General features: G+C 40.3%; 1 protein-coding gene across 12 annotated transcripts in view; it reads right to left on the bottom strand.

Moving 5' to 3' along the window:
- The window catches only part of NR3C1 (nuclear receptor subfamily 3 group C member 1), a 98468-nt gene that overhangs the window by 18250 nt on the left and 65252 nt on the right, over window positions 1-14966 (bottom strand). For 6 of the 12 annotated variants that reach the window (XM_081035361.1, XM_081035353.1, XM_081035362.1 and 3 more), the window contains exons 3-4: window positions 7380-7543; window positions 1321-1437 (exon numbers count right to left, since the gene is read on the bottom strand). In XM_081035361.1, the coding sequence (XP_080891487.1) occupies window positions 1321-1437; window positions 7380-7543 (281 nt within the window). Of the gene's footprint in view, window positions 1-1320; window positions 1438-7376; window positions 7544-14966 lie in introns of all 12 variants that reach the window. The other 6 variants (XM_081035355.1, XM_081035356.1, XM_081035358.1 and 3 more) reach the window with 1 other exon arrangement.

Consider the following 14966-nt stretch of genomic DNA (forward strand, 5'->3'; position numbering starts at 1 on the left):
AAAATGAGGCTTTTACACTCAAACCACACATATACCAAAAAACTCTAAGATTTTTTAAAGCCTTTCAAATTTTCTACACATTATCAACTGCATATGTGCCACTTAGTATCTATCTGTAGTCGCACCCATAAATCTACTTTATATTTAGATACACATCCAGTGTGTGCTAGATAGCACCAACAGTTAGTACTGTGTGTCCCCGAAAATAAGACCTAGCCGGACCATCAGCTCTAATGTGTCTTTTGGAGAAAAAATTAATATTTAAGACTCGGTCTTATTTTACTATAATGTAACACCCGGTCTAATATAATATAAAATAAAATATAATATAATATAATAAATAATATAATACAGGGTCTTATATTAATTTTTGCTCCAAAAGATGCATTAGAGCTGATAGTCTGGCTAGGTCTTATTTTCGGGGACACACGGTACTTCTATCAAAAGAACCACATGGTTCCCATTCTTCCTCTCATGTCAAATCACTGTGTCTTATCTAGAGTTCTCCAGTTGTTTAATTGGTCTCTCTAACCAAGAATAGTCTTTCTGAAATACAAATCTGCTCATTTCCCTGCCCTTATTTTCACCTAATTCCTATTCAGCTTTTCTAGATTTAAAATTCAATGTTGCTTCTTTGAGGACAGAATTAGGTGACCCTCCTCTTGTTCTGTAGCTCTGTTCGTTTTGTGACTGACTCTGCAACCTAACCAGGCAGTCAACTCTGAATACAGGCACAATTTTATGTCTAATGCCTGCCTCAATGAGCACTTGCTGAATGAAAGGCTTCCATCACAACAAATACTAAGCACATGGGTTATTAGATCACCATCACCACCTTCATGGAACTTGCAATTTCAGTTAAAGCAGAATTCCAAACTCTTTGCGGAGGAAAGTTTTTAAATGATGAGGTCAATGTTAATTGTATGACTTGTTTCATCAAAAGGGATACGAAAATCAAACTTAGAACTCGTTTCAGGTTTCTTCTTTACTTGAAAAAGATAACAAAAGCCATCCAATGCTGCCTTGAGGAGTTCCTCCTCTGCAGATCTATAAAAGTAATGCTGCTTCAAATTCTGTAAGTTTCATCATTACATAATTTCTGTTTTAGTATGTAGTCTGGCTATACTGAATTCAGTAGTAAGAGCTGGTGAATAAACTTAAGCAAAATATGAAATATTCCTTAAAAATCCTACTTTTATTAAGCAATAATATAAAATTATGCTAGTCAAGCACATGTATAATAACTAAACTATTACATCTGCACAGTAAAATAACTTTTTAGATGATGCAGAGATAATTACTTTCAGGTATTTACATTACCTTCCAGGTTCATTCCAGCTTGAAGACATTTTCGATAGCGGCACGCTGGACAGTTTTTTCTTCGAATTTTATCAATGATACAATCATTTCTTCCAGCACAAAGGTAATTGTGCTGTCCTATGTGGGAAATAAAGACACTGTTAAAATTTCACAGGCCTTTGGAGTGACTCTGTTTTTGTTTTAGATAGAACATAGCTAAGGCATCGATTAAGGAAGGTATGGTGTAATTCTTACATGGCGATTACAAGGTTGAAAGGTCAACTCAGAAAAAGAAGGTCTCTTTCTTATTCTGTTCAACAAATTAAACATAGTTCATTAAAAAAAAAACTTGACGGTAGCATATGTACAGAAAAACGCACAAATCCTAAGTGTACACCCTAATAAATTTTCAAGACCACCTCCATGTAATCAGCTCTCAGATCAAGAAGCAGAGCAGTGCCCTACAAACCCTCTTCTTGCCCCTTTCCACTCATTTCCCCCCAAGAGTAACCTCCTTCTTGATAAAGTGTGCTTTAAAAAGTTTCTTCTTTTAACAGTTACAGATGTCTGCGATCACTATTTTATTATGACTTCTGACCTAATGCTGAGAACTAAAGAAAGAGGAAACTGGCTTAAAAATACTGTGAGAGTCTCAAAGTGAAAATGACTTTAATTCTACATTATGCCACCATGTACAAATAAAATGTGCTCCCCTTCCCAATTTTAAATGAAATGAAATGATAGGCAAACACTTAAGGTTGCCACCCAATAGTTAGGTGAATCACAGACTCGGCAAACTAAACTACTGTATATATTAATAGATCTTTCAGAGGCTTGCTAATTATTTCACATGCTTTTGGAATGTATGTTTGAATTCACCACTGATCCCATTTATTAAATGACCACGACTGTGTAAAATTTTCTGACATACAGTTATTAAATAATGTGTTAGAGGGAACTGCGGTTTTCACCTGGCAAAAATTTTCTAGGAAAAGACTAAAAGTCTCCCTACCCTCTCCCCAAATGCATGTTCTTGTAGTTTTCATTTGGTTATTGAACGTTGAAGAGGATCTGTTGGCCTGGCAAAAACTGAAAGGACCCTCCTCCACAAGCCCAGCATAGCTGAATAAATGCACTCGTAACTGAGAGCCCATGTACCTTAGTTACTCTAGAGGGGATGGTCTTCACAAGACTGCAAGCTATTTCTCTTCTCAGAAATAAATCACATGCAAAGCAAAGAGAAAAATTCCATTTACTAGATTGAAAATACCTAGTTCTGATTTTGGGGAAAAGATCCTTTATGCATAGGACAATCTAAGACTTGCTTTGGATGAAAACAAACTATTATTTACTTCTCCCTAATACGATAAATCACAGTGTTCTTTACGCATTAGTCTGGGGAGGTGGTTAACTGTATCAGGAACAGGCCACAGAGCTGACTAATGGCCGACAATTGAGCTTTGTTCCAGAGCTGCTCTCCAATGCCAAATGTCTCTGCCAGCTGTTTCAGTTCCTTTCTGTGTTGGTGTAAGTTTCCTAGCTGCTTTACTTGAACATGAAACGCAGGCATCAACCAAATAATTCTATCCTCTATTAAAGCGAAAGTAGGGTCAATGGATGAACGCATCGTTGAAACAGTTACAATATAAAGAAGTTCTACTCTTTAAGAATATCGTCAAGGATGTGCGGTCCAGCATAGGGAATAAAGTCAGCGGTATTGTAACAGCTGTGTCAGAGGGGAGTACACTGAGGGGGTTTCACTTTGAGGGGTGTAAATGTCTAGTCATTCTGTTGTTTTGTACACATGAAACTAACTAAAAAAAAAATCACCAAATCATTGTCCTGCAGTTACTGGAAGAAACAAGTGAAAAAATTATTCAATTCATTGCTAAAAACAGAAAAAAATTCCAACGCTTTATTTATGTCCAACCAAAATATCAACGTACATTTTATGCTAATAATGATTTCTTTATCCCAGGTATGTCTCAGGTACATCTAAGAATCTGAGCTGCAGGATCAGGGAGCATTGTATCCTTAAGTTAAAATTAGTCCTACCTGATTATTAGTATGAAGTTGGGCAAGTTTGTCGGTCTCATCTATAACATGAGGAGTTTCAAATAGCGGTCACTGTTTTACAAGGCCTGGGCATGTGCCACTGATAGTCAGTCCCTGTCAATCCTTTTGACAAGATGATGAGACATCTTAGTTTGGCGTTCCTACATCTTGTACCACTTGGTCAATTCCCTTCCAGCTAATAGAGAGTAGATGTCAGAAAACCCTCCAAGCTAGCTGGAATTTCTTAACATTGTTTTGTTTGCATTGTACTTATTTCTGTGGCTAAAATCTATTTTTGGCGAATGCTTCTGCTTTCTATTTATGGTTGGTGTGGTAGCCAGCCTCCAAGATGGTCACCAGTGGTCTCTGTGTGGTCCCTTCCCATATCATACCAGGAGTGGTCTGTGTGGCCAGTAAAATACGGGAGAAGTGACAGGATGTCACATCTGAGATTAAGTTATAAAGCTTCCATGTTGGTCCGTCTCTCTCGTGGATTGTTTGTTTTAGGGGATGCCAACTGACAGCAGCCCTAGCAGGGCCCACGCAGTGCGGACCTGCGGCTTCCTGCCAGAAGCAGGGCCAGTGACTGCAAGTGGACCCTGCAGACGACGGCAGCCCGCCCCTCGCCCCAGGCAGACAGTGTAGCCTCGTGAGAGGCCCAGGACGACCCAGCTAGTAAGCTGCTCCCCAATTCCTGACTCTCAGAAACTGCACGACATAATGCATGCTTCTTGTTTCAGTGCACTCGTTTTAGGGGCAATGTGCTATACAGCAATAAAATATTAATACGGTAGGGATAGTCAAGTTGTGTTTTTTAAAAAAATTAAGTTTTAAAAAAGAGTGAACCAAGCAAAGTGTTAGGTAATAAATAGGACAGTGGTGTATAGATATGACCCAGATCATGGAAGTGGTACAGTAAATGGGCAACACAGCAAGGGGCATGTTCTAGGGTTTTCTGCAGCTTGTTCTACCTGTTTGAGTGTCCAAGTGTTACATGTGAGCTGTGATGGTCAGCTTGACCTTCTCTCTTTACCTGTTCTCAAAAACAGTGTGGTATAGTGGAAAGTGCACTGGTAAGGTGCCGGGAAGCCCTTGATCTGAATCACAGCTCTGTTTCCTAGCTGTGTGAGCTCATTCATGTTTACTGACTTCTCCAAGCCGCTGCTCCCCCATCTATCTGTAGGTCGGGAAAGTTAGCACCTATCTGGTTAGGCTTCTGCAAGGGTTAAAGCAGTTGTGTAAAAGGTTCCTACTACAGCACCTGCACACGGTAAGCACTCAGTAAATGCAGTCACTCCTCAGTATCAAACTAGGTTATAAACTGCCAGGTGACAAGATATAATTATACACCTGTCGGGGAGTCAGTGTGACACAGAAGAGCCTGTATGGAGACAGCTGTTGCAGACTAGTTCTGCCACCTAAACGCTCGGAGCCTCAGTTGCCGAATCTATCAAATATGGATCACATTGGCATCTGAGAGCTCACAGAGCTGCTAATGAAATGGTATGACGTACATAAAACACAGTGCTTGCTGCACGGTAAACTAAGGTTAGCTGATGCCTGTCTTCATTATGACCCACCAACAAAGACTAGGTTTAATTTTGTGCAAAGGGAACATAAGAAAAAGGGGCTCAGCGAAAAAAGAAGACCACTGAACTAGTATACATCGAAAGAAATGGAGCCACTTGAAGCGCTTTTCTGAATGCAGAAAAGCAACTCCCAGAATAACAAATAAAAAAACTTCAAAATATCCATCCTTGATCTGGGTTGTATGGGCAATAAATAAGTAAAGCTGCAAATTTGCTAAGAATACCATGTTTCCCCCAAAATAAGACCAGGTCTTAACATTAATTTTTGCTCCAAAAGACGCATTCGGGCTTACGTTCAGGGGATGTCATCCTGCAAAATCATGCGAGGGCTTCTTTTCCTGTTAGATCTTATTTTCAGGGAAACTCGGTAGTTAAATGTTTGGGTATTTATTGTGCTATGCCAATTTTGGGGATAACCTATAGTTTCTAGCAGGTGTTATAAACGGAGTGCTAAATGTAATGCAAATCAGATAAGCTACATCTTTGTAATTGTTTAATTACAAAATCCAAGGAAAGGATTTACTTAATACAGTCCACGTTTAAACCTTTCCTTGTTAATCATGTAATCCAGCTATCATACTTAACTGAAATACTTCAGTGATAAACATTTTGAAACAATATAGCCAGTGTTCAATGAAATTTGACCTAAAAATAAGTATAAGAATTTAATTCTAAATCAGAGATTAAACCAGAAGGCATATAGCCTGCAGTGGTGTTTTATTTGAAGTAGTTTAGCTTATGTTTTATTTAAAAAGTTGCATTTAGATGCTTTTAGGTAGGGCGTGCTTGGCTTTCTAGCATCTATACCTGCCCTCCCCTGGTTCTATTATATTTGGCCATAATGAGATACTTGGTCCCTGCAGACATTTAAATTTGTAGCCGTTTTAAAGAATAATTATAGTGAAAGTGGCGGAGAATGAAAATATTTTTTAAAATATCCACATTTCTTTTAAAGCTCCACGGTCTTATTCTGTTTACCCTGAGAAATCAATTTGTCAATATTACTTGTTATGTATAGCAATACTGTGTCACTCATCACTACATTCATATCATGGAAATAACTAATCAGTTAAAGTGCTGAATAAAGTAAACTGAGGACAGGAAGCGGCTTCCTTCTGGGTCTGTAGTGAAAACATCTCCTTGGTGGGGGGCTCTGTGTGTGCTGTGCTCAGTGGCGGGGGGTGACCAGCTGGGCCAAGCCTGCTCTGTGGGTCAGCACGAGTCATTTCATGGTTTCTAATGGAGTAAAAAAGTAATCCAAACAAAAGAAAGTGACTCTAAAGGATATGTAAATACTACTCCAGCCAAATAATACTAATACTCCTTCTCATACTATGAATGAATAAATGATTATATTTCTTTAAAAATTAATATATTCAGAGTAATCTTTAGGTAATTTACTCAGGCCACACTGCCCTCAAACTGCTTTACTGTAACTAAATTACATAATTTTTTCCAAATGGATTCACTGGAAATAGGAGAACATTTTAGTGACTTCCAATAATAATTAGCTGTGGAAAGAATCCCTCCTTCTTTAAAGAGTTGATGCTATTACCCTGATCAGCAGGCTGAATCCACGACACGGGTCAAGTTTATATTCACACAACATCCACACGGGGAAATCCCCTTCTCTAAAACCCTTCTCTCCTGACCCCCTCAGGCAGGTCGTCACTTGCTCCTCTTATAATCTTTGTCCTTTGTAATTGTTAACTCATCCATCACTTCAAGTAGACTGTGACCTGCCAGAGGGCAGGGATCAGGTCTCACATTGTATTTACACCACTTAGCACAGTGCTCTGGCTCAACAGGAAAAAAAAACACCCCCAAAACGGAAACACCCAGTTCTCACTGTCATTCATTTTTGCCAGACTGGAATGGCTGGTGGTTTTAAAACCAACTACTTTATGGGAATTAAATAAAGCCCATGATTCTAGTACAATGAGCATTATGTTACTGGCCAAATCTAACACCATCATTTCACATGACAGCCCTTTCTTACACTTACTTACCTTCTGTTCTCTGACCAAGCCCCTCCCTTCAGTTTACACTTCTCTATTTTATTCTAGTTCTGCTTATGTCGCTTTTAAAAATCTCTTTCCCACTGGAGGACCCTGAAAATAAGACCTCGCCGGACCATCAGCTCTAATGCGTCTTTTGGAGCAAAAATTAATATAAGACCCAAACTTATATAAGATTCGGTCTTATAGTAACATAAGTTCGGGTCTTATATTAATTTTTGCTCCAAAAGATGCAGTAGAGCTGATGGTCCGGCTAGGTCTTATTTTTCAGGAGACACGGTAGGAACCGCCCCTTCTTCTCCCCCCTTCACTGACCTCTATCCTTAACGGGCTTTGCCTATAATAGAAACTTCAAAATCCACTTGGAGAAATAAGAACCAAATAGAGGAAAAATAAAACTCTTCAAAACACACACTACCTTCCACCGCTCTTTTGAAGAAGACTTTACAGCTTCCACAGGTCAGGACGCCGTAATGACATCCCGAGGCTTCGTCAGAGCATACAAGGCAGAGTTTGGGAGGTGGTCCCGACGCTGCTGAGGATGTGGACGGAGGAGAGCTTACATCTGGTCTCATTCCAGCGCTACAGGAGGAAGAGAGCGGTGTTACTATGTGACTCCATGACTGTCCAAGGAGCATCAACACACGGTTCTCTTACCCTTCTCACTCGTCGGTGAGCATGTGCACGAGCTTGGGCTTCAAGTACTAGTGAGCATTAAACCTCCTATGTATCTAGTATATTCAAATAATGATCGATTCTTTTACACAAAATTAAGAGTGAGGTCATTTCTTTAAAGTATCCCCTAAAAAGAATGGTGAGATTGTGCTTCTCTTAAGAATTGTACTTTTTAGTTGCTTACAATTTCTTTATATTTATAATCACCTTTACTAAGGTGTCATTAACATACAGTAGCATTCACCATTTATGTGTGCAACTGATGAGTTTTATTAAGTAGATAGTTGTGTAACTACCACCACGATCAAGAGATAGTATATACCTATCACCCCTAAAAGATGCCTCTTAACCTGTTTAATTGCTTAGGACACCACTTTTTTTTCTTTCTAATTTTAAGACCTTACACAGGCATCTTTCTAAATTCAATCAAGTCTTATTACAATTATTTTCATGTCCTCTACTAGAGTCAAAACATTTTACATTATTACCATGTTTCCCGAAAAAAAGATCTAGCCAGACCATCAGCTCTAATGCATCTTTTGGAGCAAAAATTAATATAAGACCTGGTATTATATTATGTATTCTATATCATATATTATATAAGACCCGGTCTTATAGTAAAATAAGACCGGGTCTTCAATTAATTTTTGCTCCAAAAGACATTAGAGCCTATTGTCCAGCTAGGTCTTATTTTATGGGAAACACAGTAGATTGGTCCTACATCTTTCATTCCAAGCATCCTGGCTGAAGCCACAGTTTCTTATGGCTTAAAAAAGACTGACGCAGAAACATTCCTTCCTCTAACCTTCTTGTCTGGCTTGCGGTAACTGGAAAAAGCACTAGGCTTTCGATAGTAAGGACCATTCTGCTCTCCCCATTTAATGAAGATATGCCCTGGAGAGAAAGATGGGAAATGAGAATGTGCTTTTCCCACTAGGTCTCGGTTTTCATTCTGCAGACTTCTCACCACAATGAGCGCAGGTCTAGAGTTTACTAGTGTTTAAAGATAAATGTTCTCTTCCTAATTTGTATTGAAATATTTCAAACAAGAAAAGTGGAAAGAATTGTACAATGGATATATACCCTTTAACTATACTCACCAATTCTTAACATTTTGCCACATTTGTGTATAAAGATATAAGCCAACAAAACAGTGATCTTTTTAATGCTGGAGGAAAAGTTTACTATGAAGCACTTCACTTCATAATAGATGATACAATGCTTTCCAATGCTGCATCTTCCTAAGGAACTTAAGAACCAAAACTGTGTTGTGTAACTCAAAAGTTTCTAATCTTCTAACTTTGTCTAACTAAAAAGAGTCTCTAAAAAGAAGTTCTACCGACTGGCCATTCCTTCTCTCGTTATGTATTCTTCAAAAATAGGGATGGTAGCAATTTGTTGATTTTGGAACTATACATATTAGTGTGTTTTTTGTCACCTATATAAGAAAGTTCAGAAACACACCATTATGTCTCTCTAAAATTTTCTTAATTTGCCTATTCTCTAAAAGATGGCATTTAGGAATAAACTTAGATTCTATGAGTTGTTTGTCCTCCTTTATAATCACAGCCAATCACAGTACAGCACCTTGAATAATGTTGTTTTGTTCAACACTGTTTCATTACTCATCATTTAGCTTCTCAGAACCTATGGACAGCGTTAAGTGAGGACTTTACTAAATCTCAATTGCAAATATGCTCAAACTAATTCATAGTGCACACTAACTTGAGAAATTGTTTTGTCTATCAACATGGTTACAAGTTGTATTTATTAAGTAACATCTTCGTTGCTGTTCTGTTTTTAGGAATAAAAGTTAAAAGGTAATTGCAGAATGACAATTTGTTTTATAATGTCACATTGAGTAATTAGGCCAGTAAACCCAAAAGCCCTCCCTGAATGGTCCTCAGATGAAGCTTCCTGCAGTTTGCCAACCCGTGTTTGTCTAAGAGGCTTAGTCAACAGGACAGTGTTCCCAGCACCCCGATTCTGGGAAAGGGCCCCAGGATTTCACATTGTTCTCTGAACACTGTCAAGAATTTATGGATGCTTCCGGATCACAGGGCATTCCCTGCTATATCTGACAGAGTGGCCTGAGTACAAGCTGAAAGCCCGCAGTGAAAGAGAACAACTTGAAATGCCGCTGCTGGAGGCCTGGCCCGAGCCACCCGTGATGAATGGGGACTTGTGACTAATGCAGGGGCTGCTCTGCACCTGAGTTTTGCAGACAAGTAGGAAGGTCTCGAAATGAGTGAAGGGAGCAGTGTGTCAGGGAAGCAGAAACTTCCTCGGCTTCTGTTCTGAAGATGCTCCTGTTCCTGCTCAGCCAACCTCTGTCATCTGACATCTATTTTTAGGGACCAACCAGTTGTTTGTGTATGTAGTTAATGGAAAACGAGCGCAATATTTAAAGAGTTGAAATGTTAACTGTCAACCAATTTTAAATATATATATATAAATTCAATTACATATATATACATAATCATATATGCGTACATATATGTATTTATAATTTTTCAATAGCACTTTGTAGCCCTTCATAATTTTACACTTTCAGGAACAGAATCTCATCTGTCAACAACCCTGTGGAAAGGCTGACATCGTTCTAGATGAGGTCATGCAGTAGGAGAATGATCAGGGAGCCTATCTGTGGTCAAACTGACATGTTTCAGATCTCAGCTCTTCCACTTACTAGCTTGTGTGACCTGGGGTAGGCATCTGCTACTCTGAGCCTCAGTTTCCTCATGCCTAAGTAAACTGGGAAAGACATCAGCTGTGTGTGTGTTGTGAAAAAAGACAACACACAAAGTCAAGCACACAGTTCCTGCATCTAGCTGGGACTTGATAAATGTTCGTTCTTTTCTCTTTTAGGAAAATGAGGTTTTATATTAAAAATAAAAAGCATTATGTAAGTATTATGGCAGTGGGAAGTAGTATTAAGTCTAAAACCTAGGGCAGCATGCCCAAATTCTCATAAATTAGAGCATGTGCAAAACATATTCAGGCCACTCAACTGTGAGCTACAGATGCAAAAGGGGCAAGTTAAAACTAAATGAACAAACGGGTCGATAGAATTGTCCAAAGAATCTGGAACTTAAGCCAGGCTTTTGGCGTCCCTTCATGCAATCATTCTGCGCTATGTCAGATAAGAACTGAGTACGTGGAAAGCTGCCGGTTGTATCACAGACATCAGTGGGAAAAATCAGTTTTTGTCACGCAAATATGAGGAGTATGATGGCCTTTAAAGAACACCATTCGGAGAAATGAATGAATGCAAAATGGTACTCAACTGCAAATGAGATGCTACAATATTGCTAAAAGGGCTGGCTACCACAACATGGTCAGAACTCAAATGAAAACCATATGGAATCACCATCTTTTAATAAGAATACATGGCAGAAAAGAATAAAAAGCATACCATAGTAGGAGTGCATATTACACCCCCTTTGCATGAAGAAGCTCAAATGCCCTGGTCTTCCCTCAGTGTGAGTGTGTGTACAGCTGTGCCAAACATTCAGAAGACACTGAGGTTCTGGTATGAACTGGCTACCTCCAGCTTTCTTTTAAGTGAAGAGTCAAGGGAACAGAATGGCTTGTTCTAGGTGGATACTTGACTGCTGCTTCCCACTCAGAATGGAGAGTGCTGGACACCAAATTACTCTTGAGGCTACTGAGATAAACATGTTTTTTCTCTTATGAGAGAAAAATTGGGTTTTTCTGTTTCACTCTCTTGCGAGAAAAGCAACCGATGAAAGGAGGATCACGGATAGACAATCACGGATGGATTATAAAAGTTAATCACACCCTTTGAGACGCATCTAAAACATGCAGGTAACTTACACGCTTTCATTCAGCATTCCTGTCCTGTCGCCCGAAGGCCAGGCACTATGAGAACACAGAGGTCCTATCGTATAAGGAAGTCATGTCATGCATGAAATGCACTCCTGAAACAGCAATGAACCTTGAGACTTGGATCTAGGCAGGAGCAGCAGAGAATCTCTTAGTGGCCTCTGTGTGAGACTGCTAGGAAAAGACTCAGCTATATACACACAGCACTCTGGCTGCAGTCCTTGCTCATGGGCTCTAACTGCTGTGCAGCAGTGGCTGGCGGACGTCTGTTTCCTGCTAGTACCATTTTAGGCAGTTCTGTGTGGGTGGCATAACATCAGATTTATGTAAAGTGCTGGCATACATTTGGTGATCACCGAGCAATATGTTTCTCCTCACCCCTCCCCACACCCCCACGTTAACTTCTTTTTTCTCCCCAGTTCCTCCTTCCCTTCCGGAATATTCCAGGGAAAGAGAAGTGCTATAAATAGCCTTCCCTGTGAGCCAGGGGAAGGTTAAGGGTCCCAGAAGCTTCAGTTCAGGTAATTGCAGACATTCTTTTCGACAATTCCATTTTGTAAAGCGTGATGTTGTACTACCTTGCATATCATGCTGCAGGTTATTTGGAAAACATTGGTTCCCTAAGTTATGCCGACCGTCCACATGTTGACAGTTCATTATACAATAAAAAGGAGTCACATTTATTAAGCTCACAGTGGCAGTTATGTCTAAAATCCTAATTTTTGTTGGAAAGCTCTAATTTTTATCGACTGGCAACAAACACTGTCAGTTGTCTTCCTTGAAGTGATAAGCTCACTTGTCATTTTTGAGAAAACATGCCAAAAACACAAGGCTGAAAATCATAGTTTATCCACGGTCTATCACGGAGAAAGTGGCCTGTTCAGCTCACAATGTGATTGTACCCGGGCTGCTCTTTGAGCTAGCCGTCAGATGCCGGACGCAGCACAAGTGCTTATGTATCTGCCCATACATTCAAGGGTGGGGATTTAACAATTAGTAGTATTTTGCTTCCCCAAGGATATTCTTAAAAGGAACTTTCTTTTTCAACCATGAGTGAAGGGCAGTGAACGCCATGACTGCTGTGCCCTAAGATGCCAGCAGTTACTCATCCGTGTGTCTGGTCTATCAGTGTCAATAGCAACACATAAATGGAGACTATTATCATGAAAGAGCTCTGAAAGAACCTTGGGGACTCCCTGGGGTCCATGGACCACATTTTGAGAATTGCTGTTGTGAATAGTAAGGACTCTGTCAGACAGGCTAGAACTCACTGCCGAACTGAAGTGTAGTAGCTTGGTGACCTTTTAATCTCTCTAAATCTCAACTGCCCTATTTCTAAATGGAGGCTGTGTTGGACCTGGCAAAACAGTATCGCACTACTTACTAAGTCAGAGGCTTTCCCCCAGAGAGAAAGGAACAGAGATGATAAACTAGTACAAACCCAATTGGCGCGGTTGGTTTAGCCTTCAATTTAAGTTAATTCAATCAACTGATTTTCAATGAAATGCAAGAAGTCCATTTGGAAAGAAAAACAAAAAAGGATATTGCCTCACAGAACAAGTATTAATTAACATTGGGGGGGATCCTGGAAATCAAGCTGCTACAACCGGGTTTTTCCCAACTACAAGTGGAAGTAGGTATATTCTCATTGGCTGACCAGTTTCTGTCCCAATACCATAAAGCAGTGGTTTTCAATGGAGAGCAGTTTGGCTCCCCAGGGGACAATTGGTACTGACTAGAGACATTTTTGATTGTCACAACTGGGGAAATGCTGGCATCTAGTGAAAAGAGTCTAGGGTGCTGCTAAACACCCCACAATGCACAGGACAGCCCCCCATAACAAAGACTTATCCAGCTTCAAATGGTAGTAGTGCTGAGGTTCAGAAGCCCTTGCTATCAGGCTTTAAGCAACAGAAACTGGAGAAAAAAATTCAACAAGGACAACAAACATGTTAAAACCTTCCAAACTGTCTTTAAAAATTTAGGAGCAACGGGGAGGCGGGGGGGGGGGGGGGGGTAATGGCTCAGTTGGTTAGAGCGTGAGCTCTCAACAACAAGGTTGCCGGTTCAATTCCCGCGTGGGATGGTGGGCTGTGCCCCCTGCAACTAAAGATTGAAAACGGCGACTGGACTTGGAGCTGAGCTGCGTCCTCCACAACTAGATTGAAGGACAGTGACTTGGAGCTGATGGGCCCTGGAGAAACACACTGTTCCCCAATATTCCCCAATTAAAAAAAAAAATGGAGTAACCACCTGAAGGAGGCAGTCCTAAATATTCCTTGACTCAAGACAAGTTCAAAAAGAGATTCAAAACAGGGCTGAGGCCAGGAACCAAACAGTTTTAGTGATTAGCTTGAGTCAGTAATTTACTTTTATTTTTCCCTGTAGCACAAGCCCTAAATGGTGGTTTTTACACATTAAAGTCACCTGCACTTTTCTTATCATTGTTCATTAGGAAAAATGTAAATACTCAGCTGCACACACCAGCTGATTATACTTTCTGACTGCCCATTTATCCCTGAATTAGCTAAAAGATTACTGATTTGTTTGATAATAAGCTATGGAATAGTTTCCAAATCAAATAGAAAAATACTCTGGGGGAAGGGTTTTACAGTATTTCCACTGAATGGTTTTAGTAGAATGCATTTTATCTTATTTAGCAAAGAAACACTCCTTATTCTTTTTGCTTTGCATTTGCTGCAAGGTTTCTACTGGTTTTAACTTGAGAAGCGTATCATGCCATTTCTCCCAAACTCTGCATCATTTATACACCCTCATCTTGAGGAGGAGGTTAGAGCAGGAAAATCTATACTGTAATAGGTCGGGAACATTTTCAGTGAAGGGTGAGTGAAGGACACGTCTTTTTCAGGTCTCTGACACACCAATGGTTTTCCACTTAAAAGGCTTAATTCCCTTGTCTGTAAAATGAGGGTTCTTGAATCAGTAAATTCCAAGAAGCCATCCGTATTTCCAAGGTGGGGGTGGGGGTAGAGGTAGGGGAGAAGACACTTGGGTCGTTAAGCAGCTTCTTTGACCCTGTATGTTTATGTACATCAAGAGAGAACATGGTCACCTTATCTATGCTTCATGTTTAATCGAACACGTGTCACAGATGGAATGAGGGGAGCCTCAGTCTGGCCCTCACGTTAGGCACTGTAGCCCTTCACGGAGGAGCGGGTCAGCACCCATTTCCTTCTCAGGCCCCGTGTTCAGTTCTGTGTGCTCAGGCCTGCAGCAGGGGGCGTGAGCCGCAGCGAGGCGTACTAACAGGGTGGCAAACGCAGGACGCAGACCCAGAGGCAGTAGCAAGAACAGCGTGGAAGAGCTTTTCTCACGACAGGGCTGCCTCGCGAAGAAGACTTGATTTTGTTCTACCTGATGCTTCCTCACTTCTTATGAGCTTGGCACATACAGAACTATGGATGTGGCACCTTCAAAGAAGTCAAGACAGGTTTGAGACAATGGGACACTAACTGCCTTCTTC

This window comes from Rhinolophus hipposideros (genome assembly GCF_964194185.1).
Source record: "Rhinolophus hipposideros genome assembly, chromosome: 23".
Lineage (NCBI taxonomy): Eukaryota > Metazoa > Chordata > Mammalia > Chiroptera > Rhinolophidae > Rhinolophus > Rhinolophus hipposideros.